Source organism: Silurus aristotelis, assembly GCF_946808225.1.
Source record: "Silurus aristotelis genome assembly, chromosome: 21".
NCBI classification, from domain to species: domain Eukaryota; kingdom Metazoa; phylum Chordata; class Actinopteri; order Siluriformes; family Siluridae; genus Silurus; species Silurus aristotelis.
In genome coordinates, this window is record NC_139594.1 from 14,247,613 (window position 1) to 14,263,737 (window position 16,125).

The 16,125-nt window shown below is 35.9% G+C and overlaps 2 protein-coding genes across 2 annotated transcripts in view; both read right to left on the reverse strand.

Annotated features, from left to right (window-relative positions):
* pleca (plectin a) overlaps nucleotides 1-2,628 on the reverse strand; it is a 92,870-nt gene extending 90,242 nt beyond the window's left edge. The window contains exon 1 of the mRNA XM_083523460.1: nucleotides 2,374-2,628. Coding sequence (XP_083379586.1) covers nucleotides 2,374-2,458 — 85 coding nt within the window. The 5' untranslated portion in view covers nucleotides 2,459-2,628. The remainder of the gene's footprint in view (nucleotides 1-2,373) is intronic.
* LOC310716425 (uncharacterized protein) overlaps nucleotides 1-16,125 on the reverse strand; it is a 49,548-nt gene that overhangs the window by 18,741 nt on the left and 14,682 nt on the right. The window contains exon 5 of the mRNA XM_083523693.1: nucleotides 14,944-15,139. Within this exon, the coding sequence (XP_083379819.1) occupies nucleotides 14,944-15,139 (196 nt within the window). The remainder of the gene's footprint in view (nucleotides 1-14,943; nucleotides 15,140-16,125) is intronic.

Genomic DNA, 16,125 nt, shown 5'->3' on the forward strand with positions numbered 1-16,125 from the left:
AATAACCTCCACTCTTCTGGGAAGATGTTTCACTTGATTTTGGAGTGTGTTTGTGAAAATTTGTGCTCATTCTGATGTAGAGGCCTAAGGTTCTAGCATTCCAGTTCATCCCAAAGGTGTTCAGTATGATTGAGGTCAGAGCTCTATAGCAGCCCACTCAAGACCTTCCAGTCCAACCCATGCAGGTGTCTCAATATTTTTTAACATATCATACTAAAATCTAGAATTCTGGCCACTTTAAATCATACATGCAGGTAAAGTAGTGTAATAAGATTATATCTATTTGAATAAATATTTATATATGGTTTTCCCTAATTTTCTTTCCCTCTAGCTCACTCATTAGAGATTAACTTAAAAGGATATAAATAAACAATATAAATTAAACATTTATATTTATTATTTTTTATTTCTGCTTTGTGTTGAAGTTCACAAATACTGTAAAATCTAATAGAATTGCACACATATTTACACACATCCACCTGTAGCATACAATATTATTATTGCATCCGATATACACAGCTTATGTAAACACATAGCTTTGGTTTTAAACTCAGCTCTGTATTACTCTTGAATATTCAATATTATTATGAATTGTATGTGAACATCAGCTAATGCATGTTTAAAACGTCAAAAAACATGATGTGGTTAAACTATTTGGTATGAAAATTGTATACCATTTTGTGGAAAATGACAGATTATAGTTCATTTCCTAAAGGAGGAATAAAGTTTATGGTCAGGGAACCACAAACTAACAATTTACATATTTGGAAAAGAGCACCAAACCTTGTTTTTTTCTGACACCATCTAGTGTATAAACAAAATAATGCAGTGGTAGAGAGAGACGTTGGTGAATACATATAAAGGAAAATGTACATGAAAATAATATTTTATTACTTATAAATGCAGCGAGGAAGAAGTGCATTGGGGACAAATAATTGGTGAGTAAGTGGTCACTGGGAAGAATGGTGATCAGTTAATGTTCATGATTTATTGTTGTGAATGTTCATTTTTAAAATGAATTATTAGTAATTTTCGATTGGGGGACAATGATGTCATGATGATGGCATAAGGATGCGCTTGGCAATCAGTGACAGTTAAGAAAAAAGAATACTGATTAGTAATTGGTCATTGGAAATTATGCTGATCAGTGATTGCTCACTAAATAAAATGGTGATAGGTGATTCATTTTTGAGAACAGTAGTGATAAGGGATTGGTAAAAAAAAAAAAAGAAAGAAATAGTAATTATGTGTCATGGAAAATAATGATCATTAATTGGTTGCTGGAAAAGAATGGGGATCAGTGATTAGTTGTTGGGAAGAATGGTGATCAGTAATTGACAGATGAAAAGGATGGTGATTAGTAATTGGTCATTATAAAAAATTTTGTATAAGTTAACAGGCAGAACAGTGATGAATTAGAAATTGATCCTGTTATAGAAATTAATAATCATATTTTATGATTTTTTTTTTTTACATAAATACACTAAATCCAGGAACAAAGACACAAATTTGGTCAGATGTATAAAACGTGTAAGAACTATAGTGTCTAGGAAATTTATTTAGTTAGAAACCAAAAACCAGTGTTAATGTTATGGCTAAAAATGCTCTTGTGTATGAGATTACAGTGGAGGGGGTGAGTTCCCGTCTGCGATCAAAAAAATTGGGTTAGGGTTAGGGTTAGAACAGGCAAGAACAGGGTTATAGGAAAGGGTGGCTCAACAGTAACTATATAGACTGTTTTAACATAATTTATCGTTAGAGATTAACATATTAGTGTGATTGGTGCAAATTGGTTTCCTTTACTCACTGAATCAGATTTATGGCTGCCTTTGTTTTTCTGATTATATTATCACATTTCAGATAATAAATGGATGCTCAAAATACAATGTAATGTGAGGATCTCATAAACAGTTTGTAATTATTTTACGGCCAGTAATAATCTCATATATAGGTTGATAAATACGCCTACCCATGATTGTTGAAATGTTCATCATCGATGGCCAATCACATGCACCAAAATGAAGTCATGTGCAAAATACAGAATTCATAAGAAGCACTATGCCAAAAAAACTGTTGGTAATCACACTTCCCAGCCAGTTATGGTGGCCATCCAAAATAAAAAACATAAGGCAACCAGAAGGTTTCCCAAAATGTACTCATAAAAGCACATCATAGTCATGTGACGTGTTGCAAAATATTGCTTAAGTGTTTCAAGCAGCTTCGCTATTCTACACATCTGTGCAATTCGATATGGAATGACTTATCACCAGACTGCTATGGGTCATGTCATTTCCACCGGTATGCACCCACCCACCCACACACACACAAATACACACACACATGGTCCATAATAGAAGTTTGAGGCTGCTGTACCTTTGTATTTCTCTCTGACGTTCTCATATGCTTGCACAAAGCACTGCTCCTCCACATATCCAGACAGGCTGGCTGGATTATACATGGCCTTAAGGTCAGGTCAGCACAAATCGCTTCCTTTTTACTTTTCTCTTGTTCTCTGTGTCCTTCCTCAGTCAGACGTCCCTCCCTGTCTGCTCGGGCTGTGCACAGCCGAATGTGTGTATATGTGTATGGTGTACCCCAGCACTCACTCAACACTGAGTGTATGTGTGTTGCTGTTCACAGCACTGACTTCCAGCCCAGACCACCAGGACCACTCCCCTTCTAAGCTTGAGAAATACTAACCCACACACACACACACACACACACACACACACACAAACTCATACTCACACATATGCACACAGACCCTCCTTTTAAAGGCCTACACACTAGATCTGAGCATGTTAACTCCAAGAGCACAAAACACTTAATAGAGTGTATTGACCTGATCTCAAAAATATTCAATTATATATATATGAAGAAATGCTAGTGAGTCTTGCAATGATACACAGTCTGCTAAAGAAGTATTGTCACTCTCCATGATTATAAACAAAAATTAATATATTAAAAATATTAAATAAAAAATATACAAATACATCATATACTATTTTATATAAATAAAACATCGAACAAAGTATTAAATCATATATAATGAATACTTGCTTTTCTTGACCTCAAATATATAAAACCAGAAAATGTTTGGCACCCATCAAGTCTCATTAAAATGCATAAAGAATATCTAAAACTATACACAAAATTCAAATACATTTTACATATTGTTTTTTCTCAACAAATCAGTAGATTATGGAAAACTGCTGCATCACAGGGATCTCACATGATATTGTTGGTGCTGATGATCAAGTGAGTCATTATACAAGTGTGAGATAGAATCACTCAACAATTAAAACTAGAGCTAGCCATTTCTGCTGTAGCTGAACTCTATCTGATGAAAAAACTCTTTAAAAACTGACATATAAGTGATATATCACCTCCTATTTAACCACTTAAAGCCTCAGGTCATCATTTACATAGATTTATCTTTAATCATTTTACTTGGAAAATTTTATTTAATTTAGTATAAAAAAACTTCTAACCAATGTAAACAAAAAAAACACTAAAGTATTAGATATAAAAATACATAAGCAGTGTAATACCAATCAGTCATAATGAGCAGCTGGAATTTAAGTACGATAGTGAGAATGGCAAAAGGAAACATAGAAAGTTTAACAAATAAATACTTTAGTTTTTATTATTGTCAAGATGCCACCTCCATAAAAACAAGCAGTCTGATAGAGTTGCAAGAAAGATGTTTTGAGTAAAAAGGTCTATCATTACATACCAAGCAACAAACCTATTGACAAAACAAGTGCATACAAAAAAAAGCCCCCAGAAGTAATGTAAAATATTTGGGAATGGTTTTCTGACAATATAGGACTGTTTGGGTAAAAGAGGTGTAGAAGTTCTTGAGAAGCTCCCATAGATTTGAAAGATTCTGCCAAGTACCAGAATATTTGAGTGAAAACCCTTGTAGATAGAAGGGTCAGCTTTGGCTACAGAAAAATGATTCCTTATGTAGACCTGCATGCAATGGTCTAAAAACTGGTGTCTACTATACATTTTATTGTCAAATAAAAAACTATAAAACCAAAAAAATATTCCGTTCCAAATACAATTTTACTTGCTAAATTTAGATTTAGTTAATATAATGTAACATCTGGACACTTTGGAAAAACAAGAAGATACAGCTGAATAGCTTCCATTTCAGTGAATCAGTGATGGAATTAAACAGATAAACCTCAGCATTGTGAAACATAAGTTGATGCATAGAATTAATAGAACACTGAGTTCCAAATATGTTGATATGATTTTATTTTATTGCTATAAAATTCCACAAACATCATCTCATGATCTAATATATCAAATATACCATAATCTTATAATATATCGGCAAATGTATTGAGACACCTGACTTTTCCAGTCATATTCTTCTCAAAAGTGTTTCCACAAAGTTTGAGGCACACAATTGCATAGTATGACTTTGCAAGCAATAGCATGACATTTTCCCTTCACTTAAACTTGGAGACCCAAACCTGTTCCAGCATGACAACTTCTCTGTGCACAAAGCCAGCTCCATGAAGATGGTTACCATGGCAGAAGTGGGTAATCTTGAGTTGCCTGCTATAGAGCTCTGACTTCATTAAACACATTTGGAATGAAGTGAAACACTAAATGAAGCCCAGGCATCCATCATTACCCTACTTTACTAATACCCTTATGGCTGAATTGGCACATATGTCCATAAATCCACTCCAAAATCTTTCCAGAAGAGTGAAAATTATTATAACAACAAATGAGGACCAAATGTGGATTTCAATGTTTAAAAAGAACATACAATTCTTATAAAAAGGGATCAGGTATGAGCTGAGAGGATGCTCTTTCAATAAATGTAAGCGGTGTACCCTGGGACTGGATCTCTCAGAACCTTCAAGACCCCCCTCTCCTCAAAAAAGTCACAGAATTAATGTGGTTTCAGGTGATCAGAAACAGACCGTCAGATATCCTAATGGTATAAATATCTGTTTAACGCATTACAAGTGTCTAATCATTCACCTTAATGACTTCTTTATCCTATTTACAATTACTGAGGTGTGAATGCTTAATTCCTTCATATGTTAAAACCCACATTCTGGACCCGAGTCTTAAGCTCGAGTTTCTGGCAGTGTGGAGTTCCTGTTGAAACCTTTAACACTCTTTCCTATTTCTATTGGGGGCTATTATTATGGTATGAACCTGCTTATGGTGTTTTATAAATAACTTAGCTGACTCTCACTTACTCACTTTCAGTAACTGCTGGGAAAAAAACTGGCCAGGGTTATGGTAGTTCCCAAGCCTATTCTGGTAATGCTGGGAGTGAGGCAGAAATACTGTACACCCTGGAAAAGATTTTAATCACAGGATACCATGCACACACATTCATATAATCATTCATACCCAGAGGCAATTTATCTTAGCTAGTAAACCTACTGGAATGTTTTGGGAGGTGGGATGAAACTAGAGAACCTGGAGGAGATGCTTGGGGACAGGGGAAGAACATACACAGGAACTGAATATATTACATATGTATACTGCATAAAAGATTTAATTTCTATTTTATTGTAAATTCATTTATTTATTTCACTGCACTGATATTTAATTGAATTATTTAGTAAATTCTGTTTTATGATTAAATTTTTATTCTTTAATTTATTTATTTTCAATCTTTATATTTATATTTCATTTTATGTCACAGACCAGTTGTAATGACTTTCACCGCCCACATCGCACAATGTATGGTTATATACAGGCGCGTGATAATATTGTGGATACACCCAGTCTTATATGGTTTTTGAGACACATGCATGTTCTTTTTGTTTATATGCAACAAACTAGGTCAAAGGCAAAAGTACACAAGAATTGGACAGTGAATGACTGGAAGAAACCTCTGTGGACAGATGAGTCCATATTTGACATTTCTGGCTCTAACAGAAGAACTTGTGTAAGATATAGAGAAGATGCTAGCATGCTTGTTTTTAATAAGTTTGTCTGCCAAATTCTGTAAATGAAATTTGAATTTGAGATATTGGTGGGATTGATCAAATATTTTGTAAAAGCAAAATTTTGTTGTGGGAGCAGCAGGAATTGATTAAACTTCTTGCTGGAATGCAGGGGAATGGACAAACTTTATGTGAAAGAAGGAAAGACTGAAAAACCTTCTGTGGGATTAATCAAGAGTGTCAGCAGGAGTAAATGGAATTAGGAATTCCTTTGGAAGCAGGTTTGAGTGGAAGAAACATTCCTGTGCACAAACTTTTCAGTACTCAATTTGCTAATAAAGTGCCTGTCAAAGCTTTGTGAACACCTAGTGTTTTGTGGTTTTGAGACATTATGAAGATTTACAAACAAATATATAAATGTACAGATGAAATTTACACTGTTGGCATCCAGACAGCTTGTTTCTCATCTGTCCACAGAACGTTCTTCCAGTCATTCCCTGTCCAATGTTTGTGTGTATTTTCTTTTACCTTTTTTTTGTTGCATATAAACCAAAGGCACTTGCACGCTTCTTTAAAGAGATCCTAAGTCAATAAAAGACTGGGTGTTTCCAAACTTTTGACAGGCAATGCATCTCAAATCACCTTTAAAACCTTTAAATAATAGTATAATACTGTGTAATATTATCAATTTTTGTGGGGTGTGTGTGTGTGTGTGGGTGTGTGTGTTTGTTGGGGGGGGGGGGGGGGGGAATAGTTACAATATAACAATAATGCAGGTTGCTAGAGAATTGCTAGAAATGTTATTGTCACCCAATGGGATCAATGTTTTTTCAGGGGATAAACATATACATACTGTTGGTTTAGCAACTGTATTTCAGAGTGGATTTTATACTTCTGGAAAAATCCAGAACAATCCAACATGTCCATGTGGCAGCTTTCTTGGATATAATTGAACACTCCTATAAACAGCTTAATTATGCCTGGTATATGTGTTTGTTCCAGTATTTTGTAGAATTCTTGCCAAGTGTAGAGTAAAAACAGCCATTTGTAAGCTATTAATCAGTCAAAATTCAGTTCAAACTGCTTTTGGCTCAATCCAAAAACAGACTTAATTGTGCATGGTGCAATGTTCAGCCGCTCAGGACGTATAGAGTCTGCTGAAAAATGACCTGCTCAGCATTTTAGCTATGAGCCAGCAGCCTTACTTTTCCTTCAGTGCAGACTGATGAGAGATGTTTTTCCAGTAGCATTGGAAAAGTTGACTTCGGAAAACTGACATAGTATGCCAAATTCAATATAATAGCTGGTTTTATATGCTAAATTGTTACTATACTCAATATTGCTACAAAATTTAATTTTGTATTGATGCAATTTAACAAAATACGTTTTTGGTTTTTTTTTTCATTAAAGGTCAAGCAATACAACAATAAAAAAACAACTAAGGGGTGGAGTTCTACAAAAGCACTTTAAACACTAGAAGGCTTATCTCTACTACTGTAGGCTATAAATATTGGTATGCAGCTGCAATTGAAGTATAATGAAGTTAATCTTTGGCCTTAAATATTTTATTTCTATATCATTCTTTGTTTTAAATAGTTAAATATCACAAGGATTCATATATTTACATATTCTTTATGAGTCTAAGAAAGGCACGCTATAACAAAATATACATTAAACTGAAAGCCATTATAAAAAAATGACACGTTGAACGGTTGTGCAGTACAAACTTTACACACTTTTCAAGGTCTGGTGATAGTCTAAGAAGTTGTTTATATGGTCTAATGAGAAAGGGTTTAAAAAACTTCAAAACTGCAAAAGTTTTTCATTATAACAAGCAGTTAAATCTCAGCAATAAATCAAACTTTATAAGTTACACTACTTCAAACATTACCCAAAAACATACTTTAGGTAAACATGACTTTAAAGGGTATAATGATTTAACCATGTCACATTACACATTTACATTTAGTCCCCATTTGCTGATATAATAACCTCCACTCTTCTAGGAAGATGTTTCACTAGATTTTATTGTGTGCTGGTGGAAATTTGTGTTCATTCAGCCACAAAGGTGTTAGTACTATAAATCAGGCATTGACGTAAGGTGATGAAGCCTGGGGTGCAGTTAGTGTTCAGTAGGTGTTGAGGTCCGAACAAGCCACTCAAGATCTCCACTCCAAACCATGTAAACTATATCTTCATGGAGCTGGCTTTATGCACTGGAGCACTGACAGGCTGGGACAGGTTTAGGTCTCCCAGTTCATGTGAAGGGAAAATATTATCCTAATGCATCCAAAAACATCCTATTTCATTTTAAACTTGGTGGAAACAGTTTGGAGAAACTTATGGCTAGAAAAATAAAGCATTCCAAAACTTTTTTCCATATGTTGCTCAAGTTTATAAATACATGCTCTTGGCAAAAATGACTTTAATGGGTAAAATGACTTAAAAGCCCTGGTTTGAGCAGCTTGAAAAAGCAGCTACTGCAAAATCCAAGAAGCATTGAGTTTTAGACATTTCTGCTCAACCAGCTGTTTAAACTACTGACCCCCTGTGGTGATGGAGAGTAACAGATTAATATAAAAAACAAAATGAAATCTGTAGCTACTAAGCAAACAGAACAAAACCGTGCGACTATATTTGAAATCATTCCCATCAATAACACAACTACAACATTTAAACCACTATCACAGACTCACAAAAAAGCAAGATAAATACAAAGATTAAAAGTTCAAGCAGAACAAGAAAAATAAATAAATACTTTCAGATATAAATATACAGAAAACTTTCATGAATCATTAAGGCATGAACCCTAAAGTCAACTCCACATGACACTATGAATAATGGTTTTATTTTGAATAAAGTGTGTGTGAACCATTTTATCCCAGAGTTCCTCTTCATTCCCTCTGCATTAACGTTACTGATTTAATTAGCTGCTATTAAAGAGGCCACTATCAAAGCTCACTAGTAGTTTGTTTGTAATACAGACACATTTTTAAAACATGGCATGCTTCAACTTGTTCCATAATATCCCTAATAGCTTGAAAACATTAAATGAGTAATAATTAAAAAAAATGAGTAATTAATGTATGCATGTTCAGGCATGTAATTTTGTGTAAGGAAAAATAATGACTGCAATTTACTTTTAAAAAAAGCGTCTATCTAAAGATTTGTCTTTTATGGTGTTCGGTGTTCCTCTTGTTAAGATGCAACAGACTAGGTAATTTAAAGGTATAAAGATTTACTTTGACCAAATAATAAAAATGTACAGACATTAAACTTTTCAATGCAAAAATCCTTCCTTAGCATGAATAACAGCTTTACACACATCTGGACAGTTACTCTATCCAAATATTCAGCTAAAACCACGCTCTGAACCACGTGTGTAATCAGTCCAACAGAAAAAATGTGACATCACAACCAGGAAGCTATAAAAGCACATGCAGTGAAGATGGTGCTAGCTTTGGTTTGTTCAGGAAGCGCTCTGTGTGTTTGTTTTTGCCGGTACATTTTTTATTTTTTTATTTAAAAGCAAACCAAGGGCAAGCGGTCTTTCAAGCTATGTGTAGCTTGTCTGGGAGTGGAGCATGCTCTGTGAGCCGACTGCTCGCACTGCAGACGCATGACCTTCCAGAGCGCTCTTCACTTAGGGCGCTCTCGCTAGCATGCCTCTTGGTTCTGGCTCTGCTTCCACCGAGGTGACCTGGCATTTGAGGTCATGGGGTTTGCAAATGGACCTGGCAGAGAGAATGGAGATGGACTTGTCCCTTTCTCCTTCCTCACCTGCCAGATCCAGCACCTTTTCCCAGGGTTCAGAAGACGCTATTTGGCAATTTCTTCCCCCTGTGGGGAGGGTGTGGCGCTCCATAATGGACAAGTCCGTGGACATGCCTCAACAGCCTGTCCAGTACAAGGAGCTCCTTAAAGTATGTAACTCTGGAGGGGCCTGAGCAGGCTCTAGTTATGGAACACGAAGTAAAAACTCTCCTAAGGAAGCAGGCCATCGAGGTGGTCCCTCCCCCTAACAGAGAGTCCAGGTTCTACAGCCAGTACTTCATAGCTCCCGAGAAGAATAAGCAGCTGCGTCCCATTTTAGATCTGCGTCAGCTGAACTGCTTACTAATGATGCTCAGGTTCAAGATGCTTACGCTGAAACAAGTCGTGTCTTAAATCAGTTCTGAGGTTCAGAGGTTTGTCACAGTAGATCTGAAAGACACGTATTTACACATAACCATCTTTCCTTCACAAATGAGGTTTGCTTTTGGGGCCGAAGCTTACAATATCGGGTACTTCAGTTTGGCCTCGCACTTTCACCCCGCACCTTCACAAAGAGTGTTGATGTGGCTCTAGCTCCTCTGAGACTCCGGAGCATCTGCATACTAAATAATTGGTTGATATTAGCTCAATCAGAGCACTTGGCGTCCTGATGAAGGAATTGGGGTTAAGACTGAACGCAAAGAAAAGTGTACTTTTTCTGGTACAGAGGACTACCTATCTAGGCGTGGTGTGGGATTCGACCACTATGCAGGCACAGTTGTCTCCTGCTCGAGTCGAGTCTATCCTCACGGCCGTCAAGAGAGTGAGAGAAGGCCCAGTCACTCACTGTAAAGCAGTTCCAAAGACTGATGGGTCTAAAGGCAGCTGCATCCAATGTGGTCATCCTATAAATAAGACCCCTGCAGTGGTGCACCGGAAGGGCAACCCACTCCACACAATTAAGATCACATGGTGAGCCTTTCAGGCCTTAGACATGTGGAGAGAAACCAGGTTCCTGTCACAGGGCCCCGTGTTTAGGGGCTCCATGTTGTCGTGTAACGTCTGGTCTCCCCACACTTTTCGAGGTCAGAGGGACTGGTCAGTCTCGTGGTATTGTGCACTCGTTCCCAAAGCATTGCTGACGCGGCTTGAGTTCCTGAAGGGGAACATCTCTAGGTCACGTATGTAACCCTTGTTTCCCAAGGGAACTAGATGCTGCGTCTCCACTGCATGTGCTTTTATAGCTTCCTGGTCATGACGTCACCCGCCGGTGACGTTGCGCTTTTCCATCGGTCTGATTACACACGTGGTTCAAAGCTTGGTCATGCAGAAGTTCCCAAAGCATTGTTGATGCAGCGTTTCGTTTCTTCAGGGAACAAGGGTTACATATGTAACCTAGAGACGTTCTTCACTAAGTGAAGATTTCTTTCTGACCTCATGATCCAGTTCTTCCCAGAGTAGTTTAATATGATTTAGGTGCAATGACTGGATAAGCCGTTCCATGATAGATAACACAGTTTGTTCATATTTACTGGTCATTGTTTTGTTTTATAGTAAAGATGGTTCCAATTAGCTGCAGTCCAAACTGAATTGCATGGTGTTGAAGTATGGAATGAAAGTCGTGAAGATTCAGTATTTCTTTCACCTGGAATAAGTCTCCAACCTGCCCTGCTCCAAAACAACTCTAAACCATTAAGCCTTCACCTTCATGTTTGACTGTGAGTGTGAGGCAGTCTGCTAACATCTCTCCTTTTCTCTGTCTTAAGTTCTTCTTTTAAAACAAATGTCAAATTTGGACATCATTCACTGTTCAATTCTTTTGCAATTATTTGCTTTTTACCTGGTTTGTTGCATATAAATAAAAGAAACGTTGTTTAAAAAAAATAAAAGCCTAGGTGTTTCCAAACTATTGACAGGAGCTGAAGCTGTGTTTTGATGACACTTACACACTTGCATTGATCTAATTAATTTGAAATCTACATTGTTTCATTTTCAATTATATAACATGATATTATATACTTTGTTTTACCAAGAATTGGCATGTAAAGAGCAGAGAGCAGCTGCAAGGACAGATATTCTTAAAATGTTTTAGTACAAAAATAACTTGCCACAGACCATGAAACAACAGCAAGCAAGGAAGACCTACATGAGACACTAAGTGCTATGAAGGGTGAGACTCTAAATGGGTGCTATTCAGCAGTGACAGTGAACAGGGGTTATTTTTTAGTGTAACATATGACTTGGAACATGGAGGTGCTGTGGCTAATGGGAAATATAGTCCAGGGCAATAATCCTGACCAGAATACCATTTCACATTTATAAGCAAGTATTATAACTTGTTATAAAGATACATAAGTAAATACAGGATAAAACAGAACAATATAATCCAATCATGCCAAAGCAACAGGAAACATTTCCCTGCTTGTTTTACCTGGCACCAGACCTATGGAGGAGGTGCTAAAGCTACTCAGTGCTTGTCTGTAACAGCATGAAATAAATAAGAAAGTACCTCCCTTTTAATGTTTTTAAATATTTTTAGTGAGTGCTTTGAAATGTTGCTGCCAACTTCAGTTGATAATAAATACCCGTTGCTGTGCTGTCAGAGATGGCACAGGAAGACACAGAAATGCCTAAAAATATTGATATCTTGTGAGAGTTCCACGTAAAGATAAAGCCAGACGAGGCACTATGTGCAAATAAAACATTACTCTAGGTCTACTGGCATGATGTAATTCTGATATATAGCCTGGGTCTATTTTAAGCATGAAATCATTGTATTTATAATATATTTTATTAATTACATACAGTTAATTATATTAACACAGTCAGTGGCTATAAATATGAATGCATTAAATGCACTTTAGGAAATTGTGGTTGCTCAAACACATTCGAATAAAATAAAAATAAGTATGATATAGTTTTTTCTCCTCCAGATATTGCTTGTATAAGCAGTAATGATATAAGCATGGATCCTTATTTTTACATTTTTAATTAAAACACATAAGTATATTGTCTGACTTAAAAAAAACCTGAAAAACTAAAACTAAAAATGCTTGATTTCTTAAATTATTAAATAACTATGAAGACATTTATTTTAATATCTGTGGGTTGTGGAGCACCCTGTCATTAATAAAGTGTCTTAAAAAGAAAAAACAATCCAACAGACTTCCACTGGATTGTAGTCTAGAGCACAAATATTATTTCAGTCCGTAAACAAACACACACACACACACACACACACACACACACACACACACACACACACACACACACACACACACACACACACACACACACACACAGCAGGTAAATGAACTTCAAGATAATATGCCACTAACCAGCACTTTCATAACGCAAAATGTAAAATGCATGTTTGTAGAGAGTGTTTTTCTCACTTCAAATTATACATAGACTTTTCTATGTATTTCTAAGTGTTTCTAAACAATATCCCCATTACGTAGTATAGTTATATGGTCATTACTTGGCATACTAGTATATACACCATATGAACAAATGAATTGGGACACCTGACTGTGCCATTCATATATAGTTTTTCCACAAATTGTTTCCACAAAGATGAAGGCACGTAACTGTATAGGATGTCTTTGGATAATAAAGAAATACATTTTCCCTGCACTTCAACTAGTGGAGTGGGGTATTTTGAGTGGCCTGCAACAAAGCTCTGACCTCACTCTTGTGGATGAATGAGCATAAGTACACTTCAAAATCCAGAAACTAGAAACTCCCTTAACTTGAAACTAGAGGGGAGGTTAAATATTTCAGAAAATGGGGACTAAATATGAAATAAGATGTTCACAAAGAAGTCATAGCAATCTTATGGTCAGGTGTCAACAAACTGTTGTGCAAGTAGTGTTTACATATCTGGTATCAGACAATTATTAGTAATGGGATGGTGCAGTGAAATGTTACCAGTGTTTTATTGTTTTATTTATTCCCAAGCAAATGTGCCTAGAATTGTGTTTAGAGATAATTGAAGTATATATTTTTACCTTTAATAAAGTCAGTAAACATTTTACTTATAAACACTAATTATATTAATGATTCTCCAGTAGGACCTTTGAAATTTCATTATCTTATACTTGATAACATGCAGAGATAATGTAAGGCAGTTTTATAACTCTGCAAGAAAATAAAAAAATAGAAGCAGTCATGGAATGGCAACTCAGTAGGCAAACACTGGCTGCGCACTACACCAAAGACAATTTTCTCAGTAAACACACAAACACACACATACACACACCCACCATGGAGTGTGCTGTGCATACAAAATACTGAGTATGCTTACCCAGCACAAGTTAAATACTAAATTGTATGAGCATTGTGTGAGAAAAGAGAGAAATAAGAAATTGTTTTGTACCACCAGGCAGTGTATCATGAAAAGCTATTGTAAATAATACTTGATTTGTACTTGTTTCAAGTATTTCCCAAAGAAAAGAAAGACTTCCACACTTTTTACACCAAACATTTTGAATATATTCGACCAAAATAATTAAGATGACGCACGTTGAATGTTTCTTTTTGTCCATTTTACATTTGTAAATCCCCAAAGCCATGTTTTAGCCTCAAAGCCAACTACATATTATTATCCATTCCACATGAAATAGGATGTTAATTATTCAGGTTGACATGACAGACATGACATGACATGACATAATGTTTCAGAACTACTTTGATCCCACTTATTTTGTGGTCTACAGATTTTAGGTGATGTCATATGATGTCAATAGGATACACATCAAGCAAGTATCCTCATGTAAATGTGTTATTCCCCCACATGTCTATGTTGCAGTAGTTTTGTGATTTCACTCTATTTTGTGGTTAAAGTGCACATGACATGGGCCATTAACTTAGGTGAGAAAAGTGATAGCACATCTATCTTAAATGAAATGTTTTGTACTGTTTTGAGGACAAAACTTTTAATGTCTTTTAATCTACTGGCCTCTCATCATATGTGTATGCTAGAAAAAAATAATGGAAATAGTATACAGCCTGGAGGGATACCAATAAACACAGAACCACTTCACTACTTTTTACATCCAAAAACAACACAAATGCATTTGATTCACTATGAATAAATATCATGTATATGAATATATATATATATATATATATATATATATATATATATATATATATATATATATATATATATATATGAATAATTGTTTGAAAAACATTGAGGTGTGTTTCACTGTACTGCAACAGAGGAAGTAATTCTCTGACTCCGTCCCATTCATACCTGCGATGCGGATGACTGCCCTCTCAGCTGGGTCCAGAACATCTCCAGATGCTGATTTAGAACGTTTGACACGCTGGTGTTTGGCCAGATTCCAGGGCAATGTGTCTCCAGGAGAGGTTGAAGACCACAGCTCGCTTCTACTTTCCTCAGATGCAGACCTCTCCCGGAGACGTGGACGAGGAGTCACAGACATTGCCTGCAAAAGGTTATAAGATATAAGACTTGCTGTTATCCATGTTTTTTGTACCTTTTTTGCCAACACAACATTCTCCACCATTGCCTGCAAAGCATAATGGGAAATACGTATAGCAAGAATGATATTTATTTCAGTACTTTTCCAGAGACTTGTAGAGTTAATGCCAAAGCACACTGACGGTGTTCTGCCAGCTCACTGTGGGCTACATGAGCTGAGTCAGCAAAAACCAGGCTGAAGCATCTTACTTATAAAGCAGTTAAAATGTTAAATAAAAAACAAAACAAAAAATAAAATAAAAACAAAAAACAACTTGAGCTAAATACGTGGCTCATTTACAGAGTATCATCTTTTATCACTGTGTGCAGTATAAATCCTGTACATGCAACTAAATGCTGTGTTTATTACCGTTATTATGGAGTCTCATTTGTCAGTAGCCAAAGAAAACTATTGCAAAAACAACACAAATTTCCCACTCAAACAATCAGAGAACCACTCAAATTTTAAAAAATAAAAGCAGCATATCTAACATATAGATACAGATTCTTGATTTGTAGCAGTTAAAATACTTAGAATACAATTAAACTAAATTAAAATACTGCCAGCAAACATATAAACATACATAAATAAATATTTGGTGGCTTTGCCCATTGCCTATTGATGGTGGGGTGCCAATAATTGTAAAACATTTTCTCCACTAAACTGTACTATATAGGAAACTAATTAAAAAAACCTATATAGCACCCAGACTCAGAAGACCCTTCATTACATGCAATAACCATTTTCTTGAAAGGCGCCAATAATTCTAGAGTTGACTGTAATATTTCCATTAGCAGGGAAAGTGGAGGGATGTGAGGAACTCTTTTTTTCTCTTATGTAACGCCTACAAATAAATTAAACATGGCAAGCACTGAAAAGGGTACTGTAGACTTACCTACCAAGGCTCTCTGCTCTACCTTCTCTAAAACTGATTGACAGAGTAGCTTTCA